The sequence below is a fragment of the Tyto alba genome, unplaced genomic scaffold (genome assembly GCF_018691265.1).
Source record: "Tyto alba isolate M040663 unplaced genomic scaffold, T.alba_DEE_v4.0 Super-Scaffold_29, whole genome shotgun sequence".
Classification (NCBI taxonomy): domain Eukaryota; kingdom Metazoa; phylum Chordata; class Aves; order Strigiformes; family Tytonidae; genus Tyto; species Tyto alba.
The window spans coordinates 13,024,580-13,050,696 of record NW_024881303.1 but is presented as its reverse complement, the minus strand read 5'-3'; the positions used below and the strand labels follow the sequence as shown (position 1 = coordinate 13,050,696).

The 26,117-nt window shown below is 37.0% G+C and overlaps 1 protein-coding gene across 2 annotated transcripts in view; it reads left to right on the top strand.

Moving 5' to 3' along the window:
* Positions 1–25,622, top strand: part of TECPR2 (tectonin beta-propeller repeat containing 2) — a 44,764-nt gene extending 19,142 nt beyond the window's left edge. For both annotated transcript variants that reach the window (XM_032981666.2, XM_042799189.1), the window contains exons 13-20: positions 1,125–1,266; positions 2,597–2,837; positions 3,632–3,721; positions 4,559–4,792; positions 8,430–8,578; positions 21,618–21,759; positions 22,992–23,141; positions 23,388–25,622. In XM_032981666.2, the coding sequence (XP_032837557.2) occupies positions 1,125–1,266; positions 2,597–2,837; positions 3,632–3,721; positions 4,559–4,792; positions 8,430–8,578; positions 21,618–21,759; positions 22,992–23,141; positions 23,388–23,545 (1,306 nt within the window). In that variant the 3' untranslated portion in view covers positions 23,546–25,622. The remainder of the gene's footprint in view (positions 1–1,124; positions 1,267–2,596; positions 2,838–3,631; positions 3,722–4,558; positions 4,793–8,429; positions 8,579–21,617; positions 21,760–22,991; positions 23,142–23,387) is intronic.
* Positions 25,623–26,117: the final 495 nt, after the last annotated feature.

Genomic DNA, 26,117 nt, shown 5'->3' with positions numbered 1-26,117 from the left:
ATCTTTGCCATAATGGCAGTAATGACCTCTCCATATATTTGAATGAATTTTTTCTGAGATTAAATCTCAGCATTTTCTTGGTTATCCATACAGCTGAATAATACTTCCACACTTCCTAGTCATGGATTTTTATAAATATCCTGGGTAATTGGTATTTAGCTTTGTAGCTGGCCCTACGCTTGCGGTAGTTAGTTTGTGATAAAAGCACTGAGTGTTTACTGATGGCTTGAGAATCTAGGGTATAGTCTCTCTTGTGACACCAGCCTCAAGCAAGTATAGGAAGAAATTCCAGTTCTTGTTGTTATATGATCTTATCTTCTACTGAATATCCTACTGTGAAGCTTTAACTTGTGTTCCCACCCAGTCTGGTATTTGGCTCTTGGAAAGTCTAAGGAAATAGTCAGTGTCTTGTTCAAATCTGAAATTTGCATGTACTTTAGTTTATTTAATGAAAATATCTGCTTGACCTATGCCTTAGGTACACTTAATGTTCTTGGGCTTTGCATTAAAATTGCAGAAAGCAATCCCTGTTTGTTCTTAAATTGTTGAGAAAGGTTCTCTTGAAGGAAACAACATTGTTGGCTACCTTTTAAATGTCTGATCTGATCAACTGATCCTGTTGACTTTCTGAGCTTGAAAATTGTGTACTTACATGAGAAACTTATCATCTTAAACTCAACATTTATCTTTGCCATAAAGCTAGGTTGAGTTGTCTATGTATGGTCCCCCAACTGCTAGTATTGTTCTCAGAATAGGTCAAAGAAGTTGGAGGAGATACATTTATGAAGCTGCTTCATCAAAACCTTAAAGAACACAGATCTTTATTTCTTATTTACTGAACAAATTAGGTTTTGTTTAGTTTTACTGTTATGTATTTAAGTTTCAAATCTCAAGTGATCTTTGAAGGACTTTTTTGTTGTTGAATGGTTTTTACTTATGCATACTAATAAAATTTAAATTGCTGAATAATTGTGAAAATTTGAAATCAAATGTGTTTTTGAGCTTGGCCACACTGAATTTGATCGTTTTGAACTGCTGTTAGCATTGTAACAGCTTCCTTAAAATACCATCTGCATAAATTTGAATTAAAGTTTTTAATTTTTTTTACTTGTTTGCATTTCCAGTGAAATGCAAGCTTTGGAACCAGTGTGCATAACCCTTGGAGATCAGCAGACATTATGGGCTTTGGATATCCATGGAAATCTGTGGTTCAGAACTGGTATAGTTTCAAAGAAACCACAAGGAGATGATAACCATTGGTGGCAAGTAGGCATTTTTTTATTTTGCTTTCAGTTTAGTCTTTTACCTTGGGGTTATTATTTGCATTGTTTTCCCATGAGATTCTGAGATAAAATTCAATGAATTGTTTGATATATTGTAGCACTCTTTATTCAATATATTAAAACAGCAGTGTGGCTATGGCTGAATTCCCTTTTTATGTCTGCTATAAAAAGGGTGAAAAAAATCCACCCCATGGTCATCCAGAGCAGCATCACAGCAGTTTTCAACACAAGAAATGCTCTACCAGGCCGTATCAATAGTGCATGTAGCTTGGTATCTTAACAGTGGCAATAAGACATGCTGTTTAGGCAGAGCATTCAAGTCTGGCTGCTGAATGCAGTCCCTTTTCTTGACTTCTAGTACCCATCCTTTTCCTTAGCTAGATGAAATAAATAATAAGTAAGCTTGCAAAAATGTTTTTATTATGCATTTTTCCATTCAGTTGAGGTTTCTTTGAACCATGTGGGGCTGCTTGCTTTAGTCACAGATCACATGGGTAAAAATGAAGTTATTGCAAGTACTCCCTGGTATTGATTTAGAATTCCTTACTCTTTGTCTTCCCCGGCTTTTCTTACTTTCCCCAGGGATAGGTGTGCGGGAGAAGGGGATACAAACAAAGTCACAGAGAAAATGTGTTTGTCTACATGTCCACCTAAGTTAAAAAAATCTCAGTTTATGTGCATATATAATCTCTTCTTGCATATGGGTGTTATGAATAGCTTGGATTTGAGGTTATTGGCAAACTGCTTTTCTCTTTGTGCTCTTAAGCGTTTCTTTCCTTTTTAGGAGTATCCCAGAGTGTTGCCAACCTTGTTGTCCATGACAGAACTTGGGCAATTGCTTATTTAGACTTCCTCCTGCCTTATGAATTAAAATGTCCATGAGGTTGTTGTAAAGGAGTATTAAATACTTTTTGTGATGTGAATTAAATTGCTACACTATGCAAATTTCTGTCTTCCTTTGGGAGACTGAAAATTCACTTCTGAGTTTGCGGAGTTCAACATGGCTTTTGGGGGAGAGAAGAGTCATCCCAAAACAAAGGGCTTTCTTAAAATGCAGAATTCAGAGTGTGGATTGTTGGGTAGGATGGAGTTGTAAACTGATGTTTAATACTGGTTCTGGTTTATTGTCAGGACTCTTACTTATTCAGAATGTACCATTTTTATTTTTCCCTTCCCACACTTTGAAGGTTTCCAAACTCATTGTAGATTTCTTGTACATAGAGCACACACATTGAAAAAAGCTTCTGATGAAAGATTCTGTTGTTCATCCAAAAGCTTAACTCATTATCAAGAACACTTTGTTTTTTTTCCAGGTAAGCATCACTGATTATGTAGTGTTTGACCAGTGCAGCCTGTTCCAGACGATAATCCAGGCAACTCATACAGTGGCAACAGCAGCTCAGGCACCTGTGGAAAAGGTGGCTGATAAACTTCGAATGGCATTTTGGTCACAGCAGCTTCAGTGTCAACCCAGCCTCCTTGGAGTTAATGGCAGCGGGGTCTGGATCTCTTCAGGCAAAAATGAATTCCATGTGGCAAAGGGAAACTTAATAGGTTGGTGTGCTTTTACAGCTAATATTTTTAAGTTAAGAAAAGTAAGTAGGAGAAACTAACTAACTACAGTTTTATCACCTCAGAAACTATCCATGGAGTGTAAGGGCAGCTTTAACAAACAATTCCACATTTAAACATGAAATGATTCCTTAGAATTTGGTCTTAATACTTTCCCATTTAAAGGGAAATATTTTAAATGGAAAATTTGTTGTCCACAAGTGAACTATGCATGTGTTACTCCTTTTAGTACCTACAGCTGTCTCTTCTCTGAGGTGAGGAGGTGATCTTAAGCTATTGTACCTGTCATATCTAGCACAGTGGAGCCTGATTCATGACTGGTGTGACTATGCAAAACAGTAGTGTTATGGTTTTACAGTGATAATAGAGCAGTTGCTTTATTTATTTTTTCTTGTTATATTTCTCAAAATAGAATTTAGATGTAGTACATTTCTTTGATCAGCTGAATACTAAGAATAGACCTATAACACTGTCTGTTTAACCTTGTCACCAAACTGGTCTCCTGTTGAAGACCATTAATCTTCTCCCTTCTCTTCCTTTTCTGTATTCCCAATCTTCTCTGTGTGTATGTATACATATGTATATGTATGTGTCAGGAGGAAGTTCCAACCCCCTGCCCCCCAGTAGTTACTTGATTTACATAGAAAAACTTGTCTAGATTGTATTTAATAGTTGATTGCAATGGAATGTATTTAAAATGTTACCATTTTAAAGAATAACAATTTTTAATAGAAAATTAAGTTTCATACTAATACCACTCTGTTCTTTCTTTCAAGGCACTTACTGGAATAATATTGTGCCTCGTGGTACCGCTTCTGCCACAAAATGGATTTTTGTGTTGGCTTCCACGTCTTCATCTAAAGAAGGTTAGTGTATCAACAATGCAAGCATATAATATCTGATTTTTAAACAGAGTGGAATTGATGGTGTAACTAGTGAAATATCCTGAATTACTTCAGATTTTGGGTGCCTTTTCTGTACGCAGGAATCTAAAATATTTGAAGTAGGGTGGAAATAAGTCTGTAAAATGACTAGAGATTAAAAAAAAGGCATATAAATCACTCTACCACCTTTGGTGTGGAGTAGCATCCAACAGAGAAACAGGTAGTCCTTTAGGAGCAGTAACTTCTGCCGCAGCATGAATTGCCAGAATTTGTAATATGGAATCTTGGCGCATACTTTGCTGGAAGGCCTATACTAACCAAGTACCATCTCGTCAGTGCAATTATTGCAGCAAAGTTGCACATTTTATTGGTAAAAGTGAGACCATGCTAAAGAATCCAACTGCTAGTTACAATAGTTAGCAATTGCATTCTCTAAGTACACTAGCTTTATTGGCAAAAAATGTGGGATTTAGAGCTGAAAAGGAATGCTGTTTTTCAAAGACAATTATCAAGGATAAAGAAGAACAAAAGAATAAGGGGAAGTGATAGTGCGCTGTTATGTGTGTCTTCTCTCTGTTAGTTTCTTTAAATGAGATGTTTATTCGAAGGAGATCACTTACTACTTACTTGATTTGAGAAAGGGAGTATTTAGGTGCCTAAATAAGGGCTTGGGATGCATATTTGTGCTTCAGAATCTTACCCTGTGAACATGACCATGAAGCCTTAGTTTTGTCTTCATTTTTTCAGAAGAAGCAGACATGTAAGATTTCTCAGAGTGGATTAGGAATTATTTTAATAACAGAAGTGTCCTTTCCATAGGAAGCTTTCTGTGGTTGTGCCAAAGCAACAAGGATCTGTTTTGTCTCAGTGATCAGAATCCCCAGTTTCGTCCTTCTACGGTGCAGCTGCCACCAGAGGCTGAAATGGTGCACTACTCTGCCTGCCAGGATGCCATTTGGGGTTTGGATACTCTTGGGCAGATATTTATCAGAACACTTTCATCTAGCTGTCCAACAGGGATGCATTGGACAAAACTGGATCTCTCTCAACTAGGTATGACATTTTTATTGAGTAGACTATCTCTTAACTCTCTTAGCCAGACAGTCAATGTTTTCCTTCAGACGTATCTTTTGGTTTACTGATACGAAATATTACATTTACTGGCTTTCATAGTACGTTACAAAAGTGGGCCTCCCAGCAGAGGACTGTAAAACATCAGGAACAACTATGGCTTTCAAATAATATTTCATTTAGCCTTTTGCTGGTGACAGCTTCTTTACCGTTTGCAAGATACTTTATATGTGTATGTGCTTCTTACAGTCTGTCAGTCTGAGACAACTTGGCCTGACACAGTGCTGTGCAGGTGTGCCAGTAGCTTTAACTAGTCTAGTTCTTGTACTACAGTATAGCTGTAATTGTGTGGTCCTGGGCAGCTCCGTGCACAAGGCCCTGAATTTTGTGGTTAAATGCATTCTTAACAGAGTGGTCAAAGCTTCATTAGGATCCTGTCAAGGAAAAATTATGCTCCAAGAGTTGCATCATCCATCAGTGATGCAGCTGATAACACATCTTCATACCGATCTAATGATTCAGCATAATGATAAGAACATGCTGCTGTTTAACTGCTCTTTTCATTTGATTAGGCATAAGACCAAGGTGGTTGACCACATTTTGATCATTAAAATATCCTCCCAGTTTGGGTCTGGGGTAATCAGGCCACTTGTCAGCTTCATCAGTAATATTCCAATTAGATTTATTTCTTTGATAGTTTGACTGTTAGAACATTATTCAGCTAACCTGCGTTCCTGTTTCAAGAGAAGATAAAAATTTGAGACTATGCACCTTTCTTGCACCATTTTAAAAATAATTCAACTGTTTTACAGTTTTACCATTTTTAATGGCAATGTTCGTGACTGATCTGGGAACAGACAAGCAATTTTGACTTCAACGTTAAGGAAAGGCTGACACAGCTGGCAGACTTTAAGCCTCAAGTACAATTTCAGTATACAATTTGTAATACTTCATGGAAAACTTGTTAAAATGGATCTTTAAAAATTAATTTGTTTGCTGTTCATGTACCAGGTTTTTCAGACCCGATCAGTTGGTTCCAAATCACTAATTGTTCCATAGTTTAAGCACCGCATGATGCCTTTTACCTTCACTGAGATACAGGATAGGTTTGTCCATACTCTCCTTCTCATGTTGCTTAGTAGAGTTTGAAACTTTTCTCACGATACCATTGCTTTCCAGAAGTTTAGATAATAACTATTTGATTGAAGTAATAAGTAACTTCTTTCTATTGTCTTAAAAATCTCAAAGAAATCAGTGTAGTTGGTGCTAGCTGACTGTAGTATCTGGCTTGTGCACTTGAGCAATTCAGAAGTTCAAACTTTACCTTCAGCTGTTCCCGTTAGCTTCATGGCACACAGTGGTGGTATTGCAAAAATCTGGGGTCAGAAAGTACTACAGACACTCCACTTTACCTGTCACTGTGCATTAATACTTAAGTGTGAAAATGTTGTAGGCATTTTTTCTCCATTTGAATGCACATTGTAGTTCACTGCTGACAAGATAGCGTATATCCATGGTTATAATATAAGAGCCTGTATTTGCTCTAATGGGGCTGAAGAAATTGGAGAACTATTTTTATTGTTCAAATGTATGTTTAAGTTTATTCCTGACACATTAGGACTGTAATTTGAGGGGGAAATAAAAAAACAGGCAAGTTGCTGTGAAATGCAAATCAGAATTCTATATGGAAGTGATGGGGTTGCCAGCATTAATGGTGAAATATTATGTTGATACTATGTTCCTCTTGCCTTTACACTATGTACTGGGGGTAGTATCTAGTAAATAATTTTGATTAGGGTTCCAGTGTCGGTATCAAGGTTTGTAAACACAGTAGAATGACCTTTAGGTTTCAACAATAAACAAACCTTCTGAATCATGCTACTTTTTCTAAACAGTGGATGAATGTGGTTAGCATGACCTTCTCCTAAGATAAAAATGGTAAGTTGGAGGAAGGAGAAACCCCAAAACATTTACATAAGGGCTGCCTCTTTGAATATCAAATTGTACTGTAGACGTAAATAAAATCCGTTATGCCGAGTAGGTGATATGTGATTCCATATTTGAGTCCTCTGATACTTGTTTGGATCAGAACATTTAAACAGCTGAGACATCATGTGTTAAAGCCATTACTTCAAGTCATGCTTTGTTAGAAGGAATAATTAGGTTTTAAGTATGATTTTGACTTTGTAGCTGAATGTCAAGCCTCTGCCTGCAAAAAGAATGTTGTTCTAGTTGTTGTTACCCCAAGCAGTAGAAGTTTTTGTGTATAGTTTTGTAATTTGTTTTAATATGAAACTGTGTGATTAAAGGAAATTTTGGGGTGAGATGAATTAACTTGAATTCCTGTGATTCAGAAAGCTAAGTAATTTTAGCTAATGAGAAGATGTTAATGTTAAAAGTTAAAGCTGTGTAGTCCTGTTGTTCCCTGTTCTTTCCCCCAGCAAGCCTAACAACAGGGAATATTGCCTGCTACAGAAATACATGCTTTAAACTTGCAATCTGTGGGATAAAATTTTACCCCCTCTTTAAGGAATGCTGTACACAATGCACTTTACAAGGGTCTGTTGTGAGTTTTCACATCACCAGAGAGAGAACTGTTACCAGGAATGGGATATCCCAAGCAGCACTGGCATTTTCAATCCACCAGTGAGGCCTATTTTTAGTCTTTAGTTTGGAGTCTGACCAGAGCATTCTTTCTGTAGTATATCTGTACTGATTGGGTCCCTCTTTCTGTAGAACATGTTTTCCATTACTTAGCATTGTGTTGTCCCAGCACTGGGAGGAAATAAAAATCAAATGTTACGTCAGATGGCTATTTTAAAATTGATGTGAAAGAGTTCCAGTTGACAGTTAACTAACAGTTCTTTTTAGTCTAAAATACCAGGTATGCTTCTGTGCTATATTTGTAAACTTGTAATAGCAGGGTGGGTGTGACTGGGTATGCAAAAAAACTCCAGCCCAAAATTCCAAAACTTACTTATTTGAGAGATTTGGTTTTGTGCTGACTTACATAGTGTTAAAATACTGCTGAGCTTTTGAGATAGGTGTAATAAATATATACACTGTTGAATATAAACCCATTTGAAAATCAGCTCCTTTATTTACAGATGTGACACTGATACGTTAACACTGAAATGCATAATCCATATGATCTCATATTTTCAAAGCACTGGTAGCATTAGGACTGTTCTTTGCTGGATGTATTAGCAGATCAACACCTTTAAAAGTCTACAAGTACAGCCATCTACAGAGAAGAGTTCACATTAGGTCATGTGAAAGTTTGTCTAGGAACTGATAGCATTTGTCACACAATATTTCTGGGCTTGAATTCAGTTATTTTAATAGCATATTTTTAGTGTGCTTTAGAAATTGCAGTATCCTATGACTAAAACATTTATGTTTAGATTTGAAAGAGAAATACCTCACGTACACTCTACCTGTTGGTTTTATTCATTGTATCCAGTAATTTTTTTTCTCTCACAAGTTGTAGTAACTTTAATCATTTTTATGTGACTGTGTTTAAAGCTAGTTTAGTACAATCAAGTCTAAATAAAAGTTATTATTATTAGATGAATTTGAAAGGAAAATGTCAGGTTGTTAATATTCTCTTTGTTATTAGGTGCTGTAAAGCTGATCAGCTTGACCTGTGGAAATCAGCATGTTTGGGCCTGTGACACCAGTGGTGGCATTTATTTCCGTGTAGGAACTCAACCTCTTAACCCAAGTTTGATGCTTCCTGCGTGGATAATGATTGAGCCACCTATACAGGTAAAATGTTGATTACAATTCTTTGTAACCCAGTGGTTTAGCTCTTTGCATTTGAAAAAGAGTAATTTCAGCATTCATGGAAAGCAATAGAGCCAGATTTTAATGTTTGAATTCTACAGGATTTCTCTCTCAAAAAAAAAAAAAAAAAACCAAACCCCCAGACTCTGTATAAAGTACTCTGAAAATGCTGCTTTATCATTCTAAGTCATCCTGAATTCATCTAATAGTTACAAATAACTATTTTTTTTCCAAAAGTGGAAGGTTATGTTTTCCTTTCTATTCTTAATGAGAGTTTATTCTTCCCTTAACACAGCAACTTTATACGCAGATAGTAGAATGCAGCCTTGTACCATATACTAAATACCTTCTCTGTGCTAGCCAAGGGGCTGGATTGGCAAACAGCATGAAGCAGAGGGTGTGGGAAGACTGATCAAGTGGCATGGTGCTGAACTGCCCGCCTCCCTCTTTTATCCTCACCCTTGTGAGTCTGGGATGGTTGCCAGGATGCTTCGCCTGGATTTAGGAACTTTCCTTATCACCCAGTGGTTAGTAAGCGTGCACTACAATTGTAACTCTGCTCCCTGTTCCCAGAATGGGCAAACTTTATATACGTTCTACCTGCCAGCTGGGAGGATCAGAGTGGAAAGAAGCCTCCTAAACTACCCTGGAAGCAACTTTTCTGAACATAGAAAATAGACAAAATATGTTTATCCAGTGTCTGTTTTCTTTTTTAATCTCTCCTTTATACCTCAGTGCTTGCTTTTGCTGCTGCTGTAATACTTTGCCAATGAAACTATGAAATGGGAGTAATTTCTGTGTCGTGGGTTGGGAGTGCTGTAATGGAGCTGACCTCTGACTACCGATTTCATTCTTTGCTCCTTGGCATGAAATCACTTGAACTGTCTGCTGATCTAGCATAGTAGCACTGGATGTGTTTGCATACTTGATTTACATTTTATAATGTTACAGAATTTCTATTGAAGATTTTGAAATGTGTGGTACTTTTGAAGGGACATATTAAGAAATAAAAGTAAATTTGTGGCATTTGCAATAGTTTATTTGTTTTTTACATCATTCACTTTTAGATCATCTTATCTCTCATCAGCCAATTATTAGCTACTGGGAATCTCAGGGTGTAACAGCAAAGGGCAAGGAAACAAGGAACTGAAACTGCAGATTTGCATCCTGTCGGTTAGCACAGCACTGGTTAGACTTGTTGTTCTGTGCAGGGAATGTGGTCAGTCAAACCTGAAGAAACGGCACCTTGTTTTGCAGAATACTAGAACAGACAGAGAAATAAGTACCAACATCACTTGCAACAAGGGTTAGATTACACTGCTCATTCTACGTGCTGCAAGTGGGTCTTTCTGATGTAATCTGAGACAAATTTTCCCTGCTAACAGGGCGTAGGGCAGCAAGAGGAGACTGAGGAGATCAGTGATGATGTCTTCCATAAAGGCAGTATTTTTTAGAAGGGGGAAGACCACATTTCAGAATGTATTTAAACACATAAACATATTCTACTTAAACTGAGTTTACTAAGAGACAGAGAATTAATCTGGTGTAGTATCTTCTCACCAAAGATTTATCTATCCAGTAAACTAGCCTGAAAAGCTGTTTCTCTACACTGGTATTTTGTCTGTACTAAGTGCATTCTCTATTCCTCCACTGAGGTAGATTAAACTACTGAATACAAAAGTGTTTGCAAGAAATCAGGATTTGCTGTGGCTCATTATTTAGCAGTGACTTCCTTATATAGAAAGTATTTAAGCAGGCAAGGTTGAAAATAAAATTACTTCCTATTAGTTTATTGAGGAAGCTCAATAAGGGTGATGTTGCCTTACAAAATGATAACCTTCTGATACCCAGAGCAGTGTCATTCTTGCCAGCATCTGACATTGCAAATTTAATGAGTCAATATGAAAGAGCAAAAGTTCAAACATTGCTTGCAGAGAAAATGAAAACTTGTGGGTTTCATGCTCGTTTTGAGACAATTCCAGCACATTAAAACAAGTCATTAAAGTACGGAAGGAGCAGCCATTCATGCTCTTACAAGAGCCATTCAAGCTCTTAATGCAAAATAAGAAAATATGTGAACTTGAAAATTATTTCTAAATGCTAGCTTAATGTTTGGATAACAAATATAACATGATGGCTGAAAAGTGGACATTTCCATCCACATGGACATCTGTCCATAACAATATTGGCTTATTAGCAGCACATTACTGTTATCTGTCCCTTAATTGACTTTGACACAGTTCATGCTGTATCACTTTATCTTCAGAACAACACAAATAATGTAAGAAGTATTTGTGAACGATTCGGTCATTTTCTGTTTGAAGAAGGAAATCAAAATTGCCTTTCCCTTGCTTTAAGTACAGGAGCATTCTCAAGTAACATAATTTAAAAGCAACTATGGATATTTCATTCCCTAGTAAATGTCAAGGCCAATATGACTTGCCATACCCCAGATCTCATGACTCATGAGCAGTTTGTGAGCAGCTACAGACTCTGCTTTTATGGTGTCACTTCTCATTAAAGGAGTGCTGCAGTTGCACAGTATCCATCTTTGCACAACTTCACAAAGGTATTCAGAGACAATAGTTTTGATAAGATTTTACTTCTGCTGAAATCAGTGAATATAAGTTCAGTCTTTGCTCTGTGGTACTGTATGTTTAGTTTTAGTCTAAATTAAAAAAAAAAAATTCTTATTTGTTACCCTTCACTCTGTAGCTCCTTATTGCAGTATCTCTTGAGATGAAAAATAACATTTTATGTTCTTTGCCCTCCCTCTTCTTTATATCATTCAACATTTCAGAAGTGGTTGATAACATCATTACAGTATCTCGAGCAGTAATAGTTTATATGTAGATGTTTTCTGTGTTTCATTCATTCTGTTCTGCAGTCTCAGAAGTCAAAGTAATTATGTAGTTAAGCAGCTTTTTGGAAGCTGCTTTAAGGACAGTGACAAAGCTGATCAGAATTCTTTGATGAAATTATTTTAGTCAAGGAAATATAAAGTGGTTTTATTCTATTGTTAATGTACAGAATAAAACTGTTATCTGCTGTAGCATGCTTCAATATACATTAAATTTAATTTTAAAAATGAACAGGAAATACTCTGTAGTATCTACTTAAATAATATTTGTATGTTTCCGTATGTGTGTGCATGTACATTTATGAAGATTTAATGCTTTTCTGATTTCTAGCCTAAAGGAATAATAATTAAAAATAAAATTTAACATAGCCAACAAGACTAGTTTGGGTGATTATGGAGTAGAAATTGATCAAAAGTTAAAAATCATCAAACTGCGTTAAAAGGTACCCAGAAGATGAATGCTTGTTTGAAAAGAATTCTTTCAATGTTTCAGCTTTGATTTTTGGCACCTTCTGAAAAAGATGCAGGGATAAAATCTGATCTTGAGAAACACTCACTTCCTACAAGTCCTACTTAACATAAAAACTGGCCTTAAGATCCACCTTCTCAGAGTTACATTAAGGGATCTATCAGATAAGCAGAACTTTATTTAAGAGGATTAAAGAAAATGTAAATCAGGACAAGTATTTGTAATGAGTGAACAATCATCTATTACTTGTAAACAATCTTACTCTAAAAAATAGATTAAAACATTTTATTAATTGCCATATGCTTAATTGCTACTCTTTGGTCTTTTGTAACCAAATTTCATAGGGAACAGGATTGAAAAAGCAATTTTATTAAATTGAGAGGTCTGTTTAAATATCCACATAGCTTGTATGAACTATGGAGTAAAAGGGGTTTATTTAAATAAATGTTTGCTATTTGGTACTGTATAAAGCTTTTATTGATCCTTTGTTGTTCTTAGGGTCTCAGCAGAAGAGTACCACTTAGTTTGCCATAATATGGTCTCTTGCATTCTGTGCATTTCAAGTTAGAGAAACTTTTGATTTACTGCTCTTCCCATAAACAACCTAGTAACTGTCTCTCTAATTTTTAAGCTTGATATCATAGGTAAGAGAAGATAGCTCCTCCTAGATCAGTAAGAATTTCAACTGTTTTTTTCTCCCCCCCCAAAATAAGGTTGTTCACACTTTCACTGTCATTCAAAAATTGTTAAAACTAGCATATGGTAGTTAAAAATATAATTTGAAGTTTAGAAAGTTTATCTGTGATTCTGCAAAATCAATACATGCTAGATTTCATTTCTTTTCAATACCTTCCTTTTTTTTAATTGATGTTCAGTGTAAGGAGGTTGGTTGTACCTTACAGATGTGTGGTGACTTGTTAGAAATGGTTGTCATGATCTTTGTTTCCTTTCCTCTCTTTAAATAAAATTCTGCTTACCTTACAGAGCACTTAATGAAAATCTGGAGGCTTTCTTCCTCTGCCATCTGCCTTGCCTTTGCATTTTTAAGTGAGATTTTTGTTATTATTAAGGCCAGTTCTGTCTTAAGTGGTACTTACAGGAGGAAGTGATGCGCACTCCTCAAAGTCGGATTTTGCCAGTACACCTCTTCTGGTAGGTGCCAAAATCAAAGCTGAAATGTAGGAAGGGTTTGCTTGAAATGATCTTTGAGGATTGGCTATTTGGAGCGGGAGGGATTTTTCTGTTGAAAATGCTTTGTTACTTCAGAATCATCCCTGCTATTTTTGAGAGTACTTGTAGAAAACTCTGTTCTTTCTAATGCATAATTCACATCACTGTTCTCTTCAAGTCTGATTGTTTTCACTAGCACAGACTAGCTTGCATTACCTAGCTGTTGCACAGATATCTTTTAAAGTTGCTGTGAGTTCTGTTTTGGAGTACTAAGATGAGCTGTGGAGTAAGTATCTTTTATTAGACCAATTCTGCTTATGTTGGAGAGGTAATACAGTCACTAAAACTTCTGGTTATCTGCAGACCAGACTAGCTAGTCTGTTGTTCCATATATCTTTACTCATGTGAGGCCTCCTGAAGACATGAATAGGGAGGGGATTTTCCTGGAGGACTGTACTTTTCAAGATGATGTAGAGAAAAGCTGTTTGGCAGCAGTCAGAATAGCTGTATCGAGGTGGGTTGCAAATAAGTATAGGAGATTGAAGCTCCTGCTACAGTGTGTTTTGTTTAGCTGATTTAGAATGCCATAACATTTAAGTTCAAATGCGTACTCTTCTCATAGGCATGCCTTTCTTAAGAAACCATAGTTACATGAAAGGTGCTTTAGATACTGAAAAAATGCAATTCCAGCATTTTTATTAAAGCTGCCTCACACCAGTTTCATTGTTCAGTTCAGTGCTTATTATCTTCCTTTTTGTTGCTGGTTAAGAAAACTGTCATCACTATATTTCACTGTATTTTTCTGCTTTGGAGTTTTAGCCTTCTGATGCTTGTTTTAAGGCAGTGCTATCGCCATGTTCAGAAAAGCATGCTTGGAGCCTGTCATGTTAGATAGCAAGTATTATCAGCACCAGAAGCTTCAGATCAGAAAAAGTGCTCAAAATGAGATACACCCAGGAAACTGAGTAGGCGATCCTTCTGTATCCTTTTGAAATATGATCTGAAGGTGGTATATTTGCTTTTTGACAAGACTAGCTTACACTGAAAACAAAAATTGTGGGAAGGAGAACCTTCTGTTTTCTACTTCCGTTTGTTCAGTAATAGAAACATCTTCACATCTGTACTCTTCCAATGTGCCCATATTTTGGTTAGCTAACACAGAATTATACATTTAATTCATTTTCAGAGAGATTAAGAAATGTATTTAACATTCAATTGGGTAAATAAAGTAACTACAATTATTGAGTTTTGAGAGTTTTTCAGAATTACTTTGTTTTTAAAATGTAATGATATAAAAATTCATGGGTAAAGGATACACATCTTGATTTAGCAAGCATGTGCTTTGGTTTCAGTGGAACTGTTCACGTGATAATGATAGCCTGAAGTATTTAATAGGAGTCCTTGAAAAGTGATTTTGAGAGTCAGTCATAAAAAATTACTTGTGCAATTATAAACTAAGAGTTTGGGGGATTTTTTTGCTTTATTTAGATTTCATTAAAGCTACATCTGCACTTTCTGAATTCTGTTGGAGCAGTTTTTATTGTGTTTTGGTTTTGTTTTTTTTTTTTGTGTGTGACTGAACTTAAGCTTGCTTGATTTTAAAAGTGGGGGGGGGGGTAGATTCAGGTGACAGGTTTGTAATTGGGGGCTTAGCTTTTGTGAAGTAAACTGGGACAGCAAAGGTGGGTGCTAAGCTCAGAGTGTGTGGTCAGTGAAGAGAACTTGGGTGAGCCCAGTCTGCACAGAGTAAGGAGACACCCCGGGATAACTGATGGGCAATCAGACCCTTTGACCTTGAATTAGGAGCTTGGAGGCCCCTCCCCATGGTGTATTACTGTCTCCCTATTTTATGATGATGCTGTAAGCAGATGAGGTGCTGATGACCCCTCTTTGCAGACCAGCCTAGCGATCAGTTGCCTTCCCAGGAGCTTGAGGGCTGGGTTGTGGTGTCCCTCCTGCTCCCATGGCCCTTCCTACAGAGCTGCCGGGTCATCTGGTCTGTAGGAAGATGCTGCCTATTGAACCCAAATGAAGCTTAAAAAGTAAACAAGGCAGAGAAGGCTGGACTATGGTAGTCTAGCAAATGGATCATCTGTCTGGGAAGCAGTGACCTCATTTCAGATCCCTGACCCCTGGAATACTATTGTTTTTATCCAGTAGTTTAACACATTGCGTAGCCTTGTATCTGGGGGCTATGCTTTACCTTCGACAGTACTTAATCCAGATCTTTAGCAATGGATGCATACTACTAGATGAATAGTAATTGTTGTATTCTGAATGCATTTCCAGTGTTCCTGTGGCTTACAGGATGTATTTTACATCCTGATGGATTGTAACTTTTTGGAATTGGTCAACAGCTGTTGACTTTTTTGTTTTTTTTTGTTGTTGTTGTTGTTGTTGTTGTTTATGTTTGTTTGTTTGTTTGTTTGTTTGTTTTTTCCAATTAATCCTTTTGCCCCTTCCCTGAGTTCTGGCATTTTTTTCCCCCCTCTGGTTATGTAAATGAGTTATAACAGACAAAGGTTGTATGCATTTGGTCATAAAGCAGTGCAGTAATGAAATGGGAATTTCTGTTACTATCAAAGGTGTGTGGCATTTTCATCACACATGTGTCAAATAACATGTACAAACATTAAAAAGCAAAATGTCAGAAAAAGAAGCAGTTTAACTGTTTAAAATTGTCAGAGCAAAGCAGGGCTGAGGCTGAACTTAAAAATGCATGGGTGTTCTTACTTTACAAAAACACTTTACTTACTTGATAGGGTATTTAAGTTAAAAAACTAGGGAAGTGTACTTTCCTGGCATACTGTGTGTGAGAGGGTGATTTACTAATGCTTGTTAAAGCTGTGGGTTTTTTTTTTAAAAAAAAAAAAAAAACAAACGAAAAAACAACAACCAACCAAACCCAACAAAACAAAACAAAAAAAAAACCACAAAGCAAAACAAAAGAAAACACAAAACCAAAACCTTGGTTACTCAGAGCTTTACTTATACAAGATTTTTATTACCTTATGCTAAATTATGTTCTGTTTCATGAGAAGTTGTGGCACGTAGTGTTCACTTAACATACATTTCTGTAAAAACTTAGTTGTTCTTGTCATAATAGTTAAATTTTTCAGTATGTTATTAAAAATACCTGTAGCAGTAATTACAGTTTATCTCCTACGTTACAGTTTATAATCTGAGGTATAAGACAGTGACCAGAAGACATTTGGGCAAACCTGACTAGGCCTGAAGTTTGTATCATCTTTAAAGTGATTGCATTAAACTGTAATAATTTTTTACTAATTTCCTGTAAGGAACAGTTGTACTAAATATTCTTAAAGTATTTTATGGTTCTGTTGAGCTTTATCATATTGAAGAGTTGCATGGGTTTGGTCTGACCTTTTCTAGGATTTGATGCCATGCTGTAGTCTTTCCCATGTTTCTGTAAGAAAACCCCTTGGAATAAAAAACTCAGTGTCAATGAAGGAGAGGTCAAGGAATTGACTCGTTGCCTTTGCCTTTTCTTCCTGATTGTGCTAGCCATAGACTAGAGATATCCAACTAAGGCTCTCATCTGTTTATCCACTAAAGTCAGAAAGTGGGGGAAAGGGTCATTTTGTTGTTCTAAGGCTTCTGTAGAAAATAGTGCTCCAGTTTTTCAGTCAATGAATAATACTCTTTTTCTGACAATTCAATGGCAGCATTACTGCAGAACACGTGGCTTGCAGGAAGACTAAACATAGATTCATAATCTTTGCTGCTCTTGTATACTGCCTTGAATTTCTCTGCAGAGAAAAAAAGGGCTTTTAATTTAGCAAGCTGTTCTCCTCAAAGTCTGAATGCAGAATGTTCTGGTCAGTACTACTCTTACATTGCTTGTGCTTTCTTGCCATCTCTGATGCTGAATGTGCTTTACAACCTTTGTTCAAATGGAGCTCAAAAATTTATATGAAAATGGTTAGGCCTGTATCAGCGGATGGTCTCTCCAGATTGCATTCTTTGTTATTCTGGTTATTAGGGTCTGGATGTCAGTTAGCCATGAAAATGGTCACATTAGTCTGATAATGTTTGACAGTGTAGAAGTATCTCTGGTCTAATCTTCTTACAGCCTGGCCTGGACCGGCTGAAGGTGTTTCTCATTGAAGTTTTGAAGGTGAGGAGAACATTTGTGCTGCTTGTAGCCACCAACCTATTATAAAAAGGATTGGGCTTTGGGCAGGCGGAGAATGTTATGTTTAGTTTTCCTCAGCCTGGATATTTGCAGCAGAACAGAGATAGTGGAGGTCTGCTGATACGTGGACTCTGTGCTTGTGAAAAGTGACGTGGGAAATGTTCTGATGCCTTTCTGTGTGGGGGTGTGTTTGTCCTTTCCTCCTTGACAAGGAAGTTGAACCACTGTGCTTGTGGCTGAAGCAGTTACAATAAGACAAAACTTTTGAGTACCGTGTGTGTGTGTGTGTATGTGTGAGGATGGTTTTGTTTGGGTTTTGTTTGATACTATTATTTCAATTAAGTTGTTACTCAGAAGCTTATTTTTCAGTGGTTTGCAGGAGATGACTTGCACAGGATTATGAAGCTAATGGACAACTTTAAATATGTTTAGCATAGATACTATTTCTTGATACCATTTAACAATTTGTTGGTTAAATGCTTCCTTCAAGTTTACTTCATTTTACTGCATTATTTTCTCATCAGACACGTGGGTACTAGCAAACTATTTTTCATTGTTTTTGTTTGTAGCAGACAATAAAGATCTTCACAACCATTAGTATGTAGTTTTAAATGTTGAAAAGTACGTAGTTGGCATGTGTTGCAGTCCATGGCTGTAATGGGAAATCCTCAATATTAAAAAAGACAGCAACTAGTGATTTTGTAGTGGAGGTATAAGACCAGAGATCAGAAGAGTCTGCATTCTGTTCTTGGCTAAAACACTCAGTCTCCTGAGATTTTTTTTAGTTTGGAAATTTTTTGCACCACAAGTAAAAGGAAAACAATGTTCTACCTTTTGTTATCAGATAACGCCAAATCTATTAAAGCTCCCTAACAGGTCAATCTCTCACAGTGATGAGTATTGTGGGTAGACCTATAAACAGATTTCAGTGTGTCAGTGTCTGACGAGGGAGGCTGAGAGGCTTTAAAATTCCAAACTCTTCAGTAAATTGCAAATACAACATAATTCACAGTTAAAGCGTATAAATTCGTGAATGCTGTTGGAAGTTAAACCAACTGAGAAAAGGCTGCACTGAAATAATTTATTAATTTGCATGGTTATCCGTCTTGGAAATTTATCAGTAGATTTATGAATTTGCACATATCTCTGCTGCTCTGAGAGAACTCTAATCTTTAACTGCAGCTGTAGAGATCTGTTTCTTCTTATATAGATTATAAAATACTTAAAGCATGCTTACGGTAATTAGAGTGTAGTGAAAATGAAGGATATCTGAGATGTCAATATGATTGTTCCAAAAAATGTTACTTTATGTCAAGAAAACTTTTAAATTTATATTATCCACCCTAGTGTGGTAGCTGTGAGAGCATCTTTTTTGTTGTAGATGGCTGCTTTCTGGGTAAAAAAAAAAAAAAAGAAAACAAAAAAACTAAACCAAACAAAACAAAAACCCCAGAGATAAAAACTCTGCAGCAGGCTCTAAGAACTGCTTGTACTTTTTTCCTAATGTCTTGTCACTGTTTTGTACCAAAAGCTGCTGTTTATAATAATATCATTAGCTGTCCTGCCAGTTGAGCCCTTGACTGTCTGTTTCACAGCAGAAAGCTGCAGTAGAGTGGGGTGTTTCTGTTAAGAGCATTGGATGCTGCCATCAGTGTATCGCCTGGATCCTTCATAATGAGAGTGAGTAGGAGGACTGTTTTATTGATGGGAGTTTATCAGAAAAAGCTAAGTAGCCTGAAAAATGAAGGGAAGCAGAAAGTGAAATACCCAGAGAGACAGGGAAACTTGAAGAGGAAACAGCTCACTTAAAAAAACAAAGAATGAGAAGAATTTTTGGCCAAGCTTGTAGAGATGTTACTTTGAACTTGATAATTTCCATTTGTTTCTTAGCTATGTTGGTGCTGCAGAATACGGTGGAGGTAAATGCTTTGATTGTACTTGCACCTGCAGTGGCATCAGAAACAATCTAGCTGAGCATCATGCGACTCTTCATGCTACCCCTTCGGGGTGTTTTATTTGCTTTTCTTACCTTCCACCACCTGTAAACCTGTAGTAATGCACAGGCTTAGATACTAGGTGTAAGCACTCGTTAGGTCTTTCTGGATGGAAGTACTCCTCCAGTTCCTTCTTGGGGAGTTATTTTCTAGACAAATGGCAGAGGAAGAGAGGAATGGGATCCTGACATGGAAGAGTGGAGAGCAAGGTACACAAATCCCAACACTAGTAACAAGGGCCACACCAAGCTGTTTGGCACAGTTGGTAAAGGACTGTGGTTGGAACATGAAGTATATTGCAGAGGGGGAGCATAGATAGACACACTGGCAGTTTGTGGTGTGAAGGAGATGGGGGAAAAGCGGCAGAAAGTCCTAAATATGAGCAACATATCTACTGCGGTAGAAGAACACTGTGGGGAGAGGGAGATAAGTGGTTTTAAAACTAAAAAAAAAAAAAAAAAAAAAAAAAAAAAAAAAAAAAAAAGAAAGAAAAAAAGGAGAAAAAGGGCAAATATCTGCTATGTGCAGTAATTCAGTCTGCCCAAACTATTAATTGTACAGGCCTCTTACTTGAAAACACGGACTACGAGAGCAGAAACATGGAGAGGAATGTGACAAAGCTGGAAGCAGCACAATAGGGAGGCAGAGTGTATGACAGTGCTGTGGGGAGGTGAGCAGGGTGAAGTAGGAAGGAGTCAGAGCCAAAGTAGCCATAGGAAGAAGCAAATCAAAATGGAGGGGAGAAACAGGAACAGGGCCAGGAGTGAGGATAACTTCCAGCAAAGAGGCAGCAAGACCAGAGCGGAGAGCTGTATGGGGTGTTGGGTGGTCTGGTTTTGTTGTGGTTTGGGGGCTTTTGGTTGGTTAGTTGGTTTGGGGTGTTTTAGTTGATTTGGGGATTTTTTTGTTTTGTTTTCAATACAGTAGTTTAGTTTATTTGTAATATGGCAGAACACCAGTTTGAAAGTAGCTAGGCAGTTATATATTCTATGCAGTCAACACTCTTCAAGACAATTAGTGTTTTACTATAAGTGTTCAAACTGCAGCCATTGTGAATTTACTGTGACCAGAGGTAAACACTTCACCAAGTCTCTACCGGCTGCAAGCTTCCAACAGAAAGCAAGTGCCTAATGAGATCACAAACGTGAGGAGATAGTGAATCTCCTGATACTGAATAGCCAGGATTAATTTGATGATGCAAATCAAACTTGGTTATAGCTGGGTCAGATACATATTAGCATCAGAATTTTAAAAGCAAATCCAAAGCAGGTAACTGTTGTGTACACAGAAAGCCCACCCAGGACTGAGCTGAGTGCTTATATACACGTGCAGATTATGCTTTTGTATTTCTAGGTATATAAATGCAAAGAGCTGCTTGCTCTTCTAATTATCATACTGGAAATTCAGCTTATGCCTATGAAGCTAAAGCAAGAAATGCAGTGCTGCTCTGTGGGGTGATGATGTATTTCAGGGCATTTTACTCTCTTCTTCAGTAGCTTTGTTAGACTGATATGGAAAAAAACTTTTTTTCCTGTTCTTATCTGTGTTTTATTTAAGATATATGTTTTGCAGGATATTTGCATTCACTAAACCTGTTGGCTGATATGTTTTGCTACAAAATCACTATCTTTATGATGTGGGTAAAATGTTGTGGTCAGTAACACTGATTTTGAACAGTAGTTACAGCAATTCTCTGTAGAAGCAGATAGAGTAAGGACTTGCCTGGGAGCAGAATGGGAAATGTGTTTCACTTGGGTTTGCCAGCAGATAGTGTTGTGGATGTTGTCCTGCAGGTGTGGCTGCTCCAGTACCGCAGCAGTCTGCAGGGAGTTCCATGGTTGTATTCCTGTATGGATGGGGTACAAGGGAAGAAGGCAGATCACCATTTAATTGCAAAGAGGAGACATTCAGACAGTAAAAATGTACTGCTTGTATACATTTAGAAATAAAGTGCAAAGTTATTTACATTAGGAAAACTTTCAGGAAGACAAGAGGAAAGTATTGCACTTGGTGCATTTCAGTGGAAGAGTTCCCTCTTCAACTTGCAATTGAAACTATACCTGATTGGAATAACAGTGGTTAAGCAAATACTAATTTTATTAGACTTGGATGCTGAACATTAAATATTAATATATTTATCAGTAACTATGGGTGACATTTATTGATGTTCCTTTTCTACTTAAAAAGCGATTGACTCTTTGGAAAATATTTAATTTTGTACAATGACAAATAAAATGTCAGTTACGTTTCTTCCTGTCTTTAGTATCTGGTAAATATTTTACTTCTCTTGCATACTTCTGTGAAGAACAAGTGATACAATAGTACAAAGATACAGTAGTACAAAGTTTAAATACTCTGCTTAATTTTTATAGCCAGTAGGAATCAACTTGGTCAGCATTCATTCAAGTCCAAATGATCAAATGTTGTGGGCAATTGATAGCAAATGGAATGTCCATGTACGAGTTGGAATTACAGATGAAATGCCTGTAGGCACTGACTGGGAACATGTACCAGGTAAAGATTAATGCTTCAGTTCCTTGTTCCTTCTGCCATTTTCTCAGTGTTGTAGTTTTATTTGTTTGTTTGTTGTGGGTTTTTTCCTGTTGCTTTTTAAATTGGATAGCAATGCTTAAATCAACTCTTTTTCTCAGCAATCAGGTGTGCTTATTTATAGGAACGTAGTAAAAGTCTTTGATAAGGGTTATCTTTTAAAGAGGGCCTTGGTTTTACTTAAAAACACTAAGTAGTTAACTGAAGAAAAATCTGATTATTTTTGGATGTATTTCTGTTATGTGTTATTTCAGGCTGTTGGCCCTGAATTAATAGGTGGTACAGTTCCCTTTCAGTTAGAACTAAAGCAGTGTTCCTAAGCAATAGAAGACTACTGTGCTGTTGGAAATTTTGTACTTAAATGTGGTATGACACGAGGTTCCTATCTAGATGTGGCTAACAAAAAACTAATGCTATTTTGCACATCTTTCAATTAATCCTGCATGCTGGATGCATTCTAGATTAGGTAATTACATTTTTGCCTTGCCTGTAAATAAAACTGAAATTTAGTCCTTCTAAATAACTGTGTATTGATGCTCTCTGCTTTTTGAAGATCTTTCATGGCATAAATGCATGGCACTTGTGGAGTACTTACTTACTTGTGGAGGGAGAGGAAAAAAAGTCCACAATGCCTATAATGTTAACCATTTTTAGAGAAACTAAAGTTCTAACTGTTGGATTGTTGTCCATGTGGTAGTAAGTGGAGGCTCCAAAAGTATGTTATGAAGATCCTCTAATTGGTTGTTGCTTGTAGCTGTGGCCACATAACAAAATACATCCGGAGTGTGATATCCTTATGGTCCATAGATGCAGCAAGTACGAAGTCTGCAATTAAAAAGCCTTTTTTTTTCACTAGTGCTTGCATCCTGCAAGTGGCCTCCTTTCTGCTATTCTGCTTACACAGGGCCAAAAGCTCAGATTCGAATAGCATCTACTCTGTTCAACACCCTTAAAGTCAGTGTAAGGAAATACGTAGTTCAAAGTCATCGTCTTACCAATCCTTTCTTAGATAGCCTTCTGGAAAGCTAGGCATTTCTTTGTGCCTTTCATAAAGGAGAGTTCTTCTTTAGTATTAATATAAAAATCTATCAGAAAAAGATAGCAAGACTATAAGTTATTAATAAACTTTTCTGCAAGTGTGTTTAGTATATAGGAAAGCCTGTGACTCTTTCCTCTTTGTGTCCAATTATCTTTAGGTTTGCAGGCTTGTCAGCTGGCTATAAGTACAAGGACTGTTTGGGCACGCTGTCCAAATGGAGATGTAGCTCGTCGATACGGCATTACCGACAAGAATCCAGCAGGAGACTACTGGAAGAAGATTCCTGGAAATGTCTCACGTTTAACAGGCAAGTCCTTTTTGGGTGACAGTCCAAAACGTTGTGATAGCTGCTTTGGCTTCTGCCTGATGGTGCTCGAGCTGACCATGATGCTCTGTTGACTGCGAGAGGTTGGTTCACCAAGGGGGCTTTTATCACATTACTAAAAACTTTCTCTGGGTATAATTAGGAAAATAGATCCAAATATTATTTATTTAATGTTTGTAATTGGAACCTGCTACCTTAATTAAAAGATGGATAATTTGTGCTTTGCAGTGACCCCTCTAGATGAACTGTGGGCGATCAGTACTTCAGGATCCCTTCTCCAGCGCCTCACTAAGACATTTAGCCATTCCCATAGTTTGCAGAAAAATAATGACACTTCTGTTCTGCTTCACCCCGATGATTTTGAAGATGAATGGGAAGTGATATGAAGTCTCTCAAGCTTGTGAAGCAGTGAAAAAGAACGGGAGGACAGAATTTGTGTCATGTATGTACAGAATGTTGGATCTAAAAGCCACTCATACTGGACCTGTGATATTAGCACTTTTGTATTGAAAAACTGATCTGTTAAATAGCCCCCAAGCTGTGAGTTCTGATGTTTGTTCCATTATCTCTCTGGAGACTCCTTAGGTGTGGCATACTGCAATTGTGATACCGTACTACTGTAGAAGCTCCTTTGGAAATATAACTCTTAAGTTAATCTTACTAGCAGTGAAAGTGACTACTTCACAACAGCATGCACACTAATACATGTGTACTTACTTTGAGAAGGAATTCTGTTGCATTAAATATTTCTCTACAGCAGAAACATTAAGTGTTTCTCAGTTTCTTCTTGTATTTAGAACTCCAAACTGATGGGAATGCTCTCTGACTATTGTACATATATTTAGAATTATTTTCCCTTGCAGTATGGAAGAAAATATGGCAGAGTATTTCTTAGTAACGTCTCAAAACATCATGATTACCCAGCATCGGTGTTGAAATGAACTTTGTGTGATCCATTTCCCTATATCTGCAAGGCTATACTAACTTTCCATTTCTGGAAGTTTGGTTCATAATTTGGCTTCATTCACACGGGAGAAGTTTGCATTACACCTAATATCAGGGGGACTTTTGCCCATTTCACAGAGTCATCGGGGAGCTGACAGATTTTGGGGGGTAAGTCCCATTTTGGAATAGGAGGAAGTTGCACGTTGGGTTTGTAATATAAAGCGGGAATGTACACAGCAGCTTTCACAATTCCTGTTGTGCTGTATTTGTGCCTCCAGCCAGTGCTTTAATATTTGGACTCAAATTGTTCTGAGTACCAGACTTAGATGTATTAGAAGGAAAAAATGGTAATTGATAGAATTACCTATATATCCCATTAAAAATTGTGATATTGTGAGAAAATACTTAACAATATTCTGATTTTTAGCTATGTTAGCTAAATTTTAAAGTGTCTTATACTTAACAGATGTTGCAGCAGAGGTATGTGATAAACTGGGCAGTAACCTAAGTTAATCATTGCTGTTTATTTTTCTTTAAACTAAATCTTCTTTGAAAAATACCTCATCTTTTCTAAGCTATAGAACTATAGATGAGAGAACCTGAGTTCAGTGTGTAGGCGGAGGAGTTACTTTGTGTTTGTTCTAAGCTTATAAATTATCAAATGTTTTAAGCAGCTGCTAATCAATACTGTAAAAGAGCCAGCTTCAGAAAAGTCCAGGAGTTGGAGTGGGGAAGTTTGTTTTGAGAACTTAATACATACAGAAAAGGATATGTTTTCTTCTTAACCTCTGTTCTCTTTCAGAATAATTCATGCATGTACTGCACTAAACTTGGAACAAACACAGTGCAAGGTGAGAATGTGAATCGGTGGGGAGAGAACCAAGTTCTGTCACTTTTTTTAGTAGCACTTGTGATACTGGCTGTCAGTTCTCAGTCTGATCTTTCAGTCTTGCAGGGAGGACAGATTTGTTTCCCTTTTACAGATGATATGTTTGCTTCATTGCTATCTCATCCATATATGGAGATTACCCCAGGGGTTTTTTTTAGCCTGTCTGGCAGTGGATTGTAATGGAATCAGCTTGTGAAGTAACCCAGCCTGTTTTATGCAAGCATAGTTTCGTATCTTGAGGACCCCAAAGAAGCTGAAATTCAGCTTAAAAGTATCTTGTGGCAGCTCCTGAGTCAGTCACTTTGGAGAAGGGACATGAGTACTTCTCTGCCCTGCCAAGCACCAGATGCTCAAGTATAATAACATTATTTAATAGTGACACTTTTTTATTACATTTTTCAAAGTCATCTTAGTAATGGCTCGAGCTTGCTAGTTGTTTATTTACTGTATAATACTGTACCTTGCTATGGTCACTAATACTAAATTGGTGTTAAGAGCTCTTATCAGACTACTTTTTAGGGTAGCTTTAATGAAATTAGGATGGGTTTTTTACTTTAATTTCTGTATTTAGGTATTTGGTTTTGTTTGTGCTTTGAGACAAGTGCAATAAACTAGATTTTTAAGAAATACATTCCTGTGGTAAGACTCATCTGTTGTATAATTCACAAGAGAGTTCTCTGTGCTATGTCTGGAATCGTCTTGATGCAGAAGACAGACATGCTTCTGAAACTTCTCCCCTACTGTTACCTGGGACAATATGGTAACGACAGTGGTAAGGACCTGGATATCGTAAAGTTTTTCATATATTTTGTTTGAGACAGGTGTGTCAAACCAGCAAAACGGTCATCTGCCAAAAAAAGACAATTAAACACTTATCATATTTGAATATTAAGCTCATTGTCTCCATAATAAAATGGTCTTGCAGTAAACCAGTTTCCTTCCTTACATGCTAAACAAAAGTTGCACTTGCATGTTAAATATTTCAGCTTTCAGTGAAGAACATGTGTGTGCGGTCACAGCTAGAAAATGTTCAAGTAGAAAATAGGTGATTGTACCATGTGCTGTAACTACATCCTTCCTTGCATTTTAAAATATCTGAGCTCATCTGAAGACTTTCTGTGTTT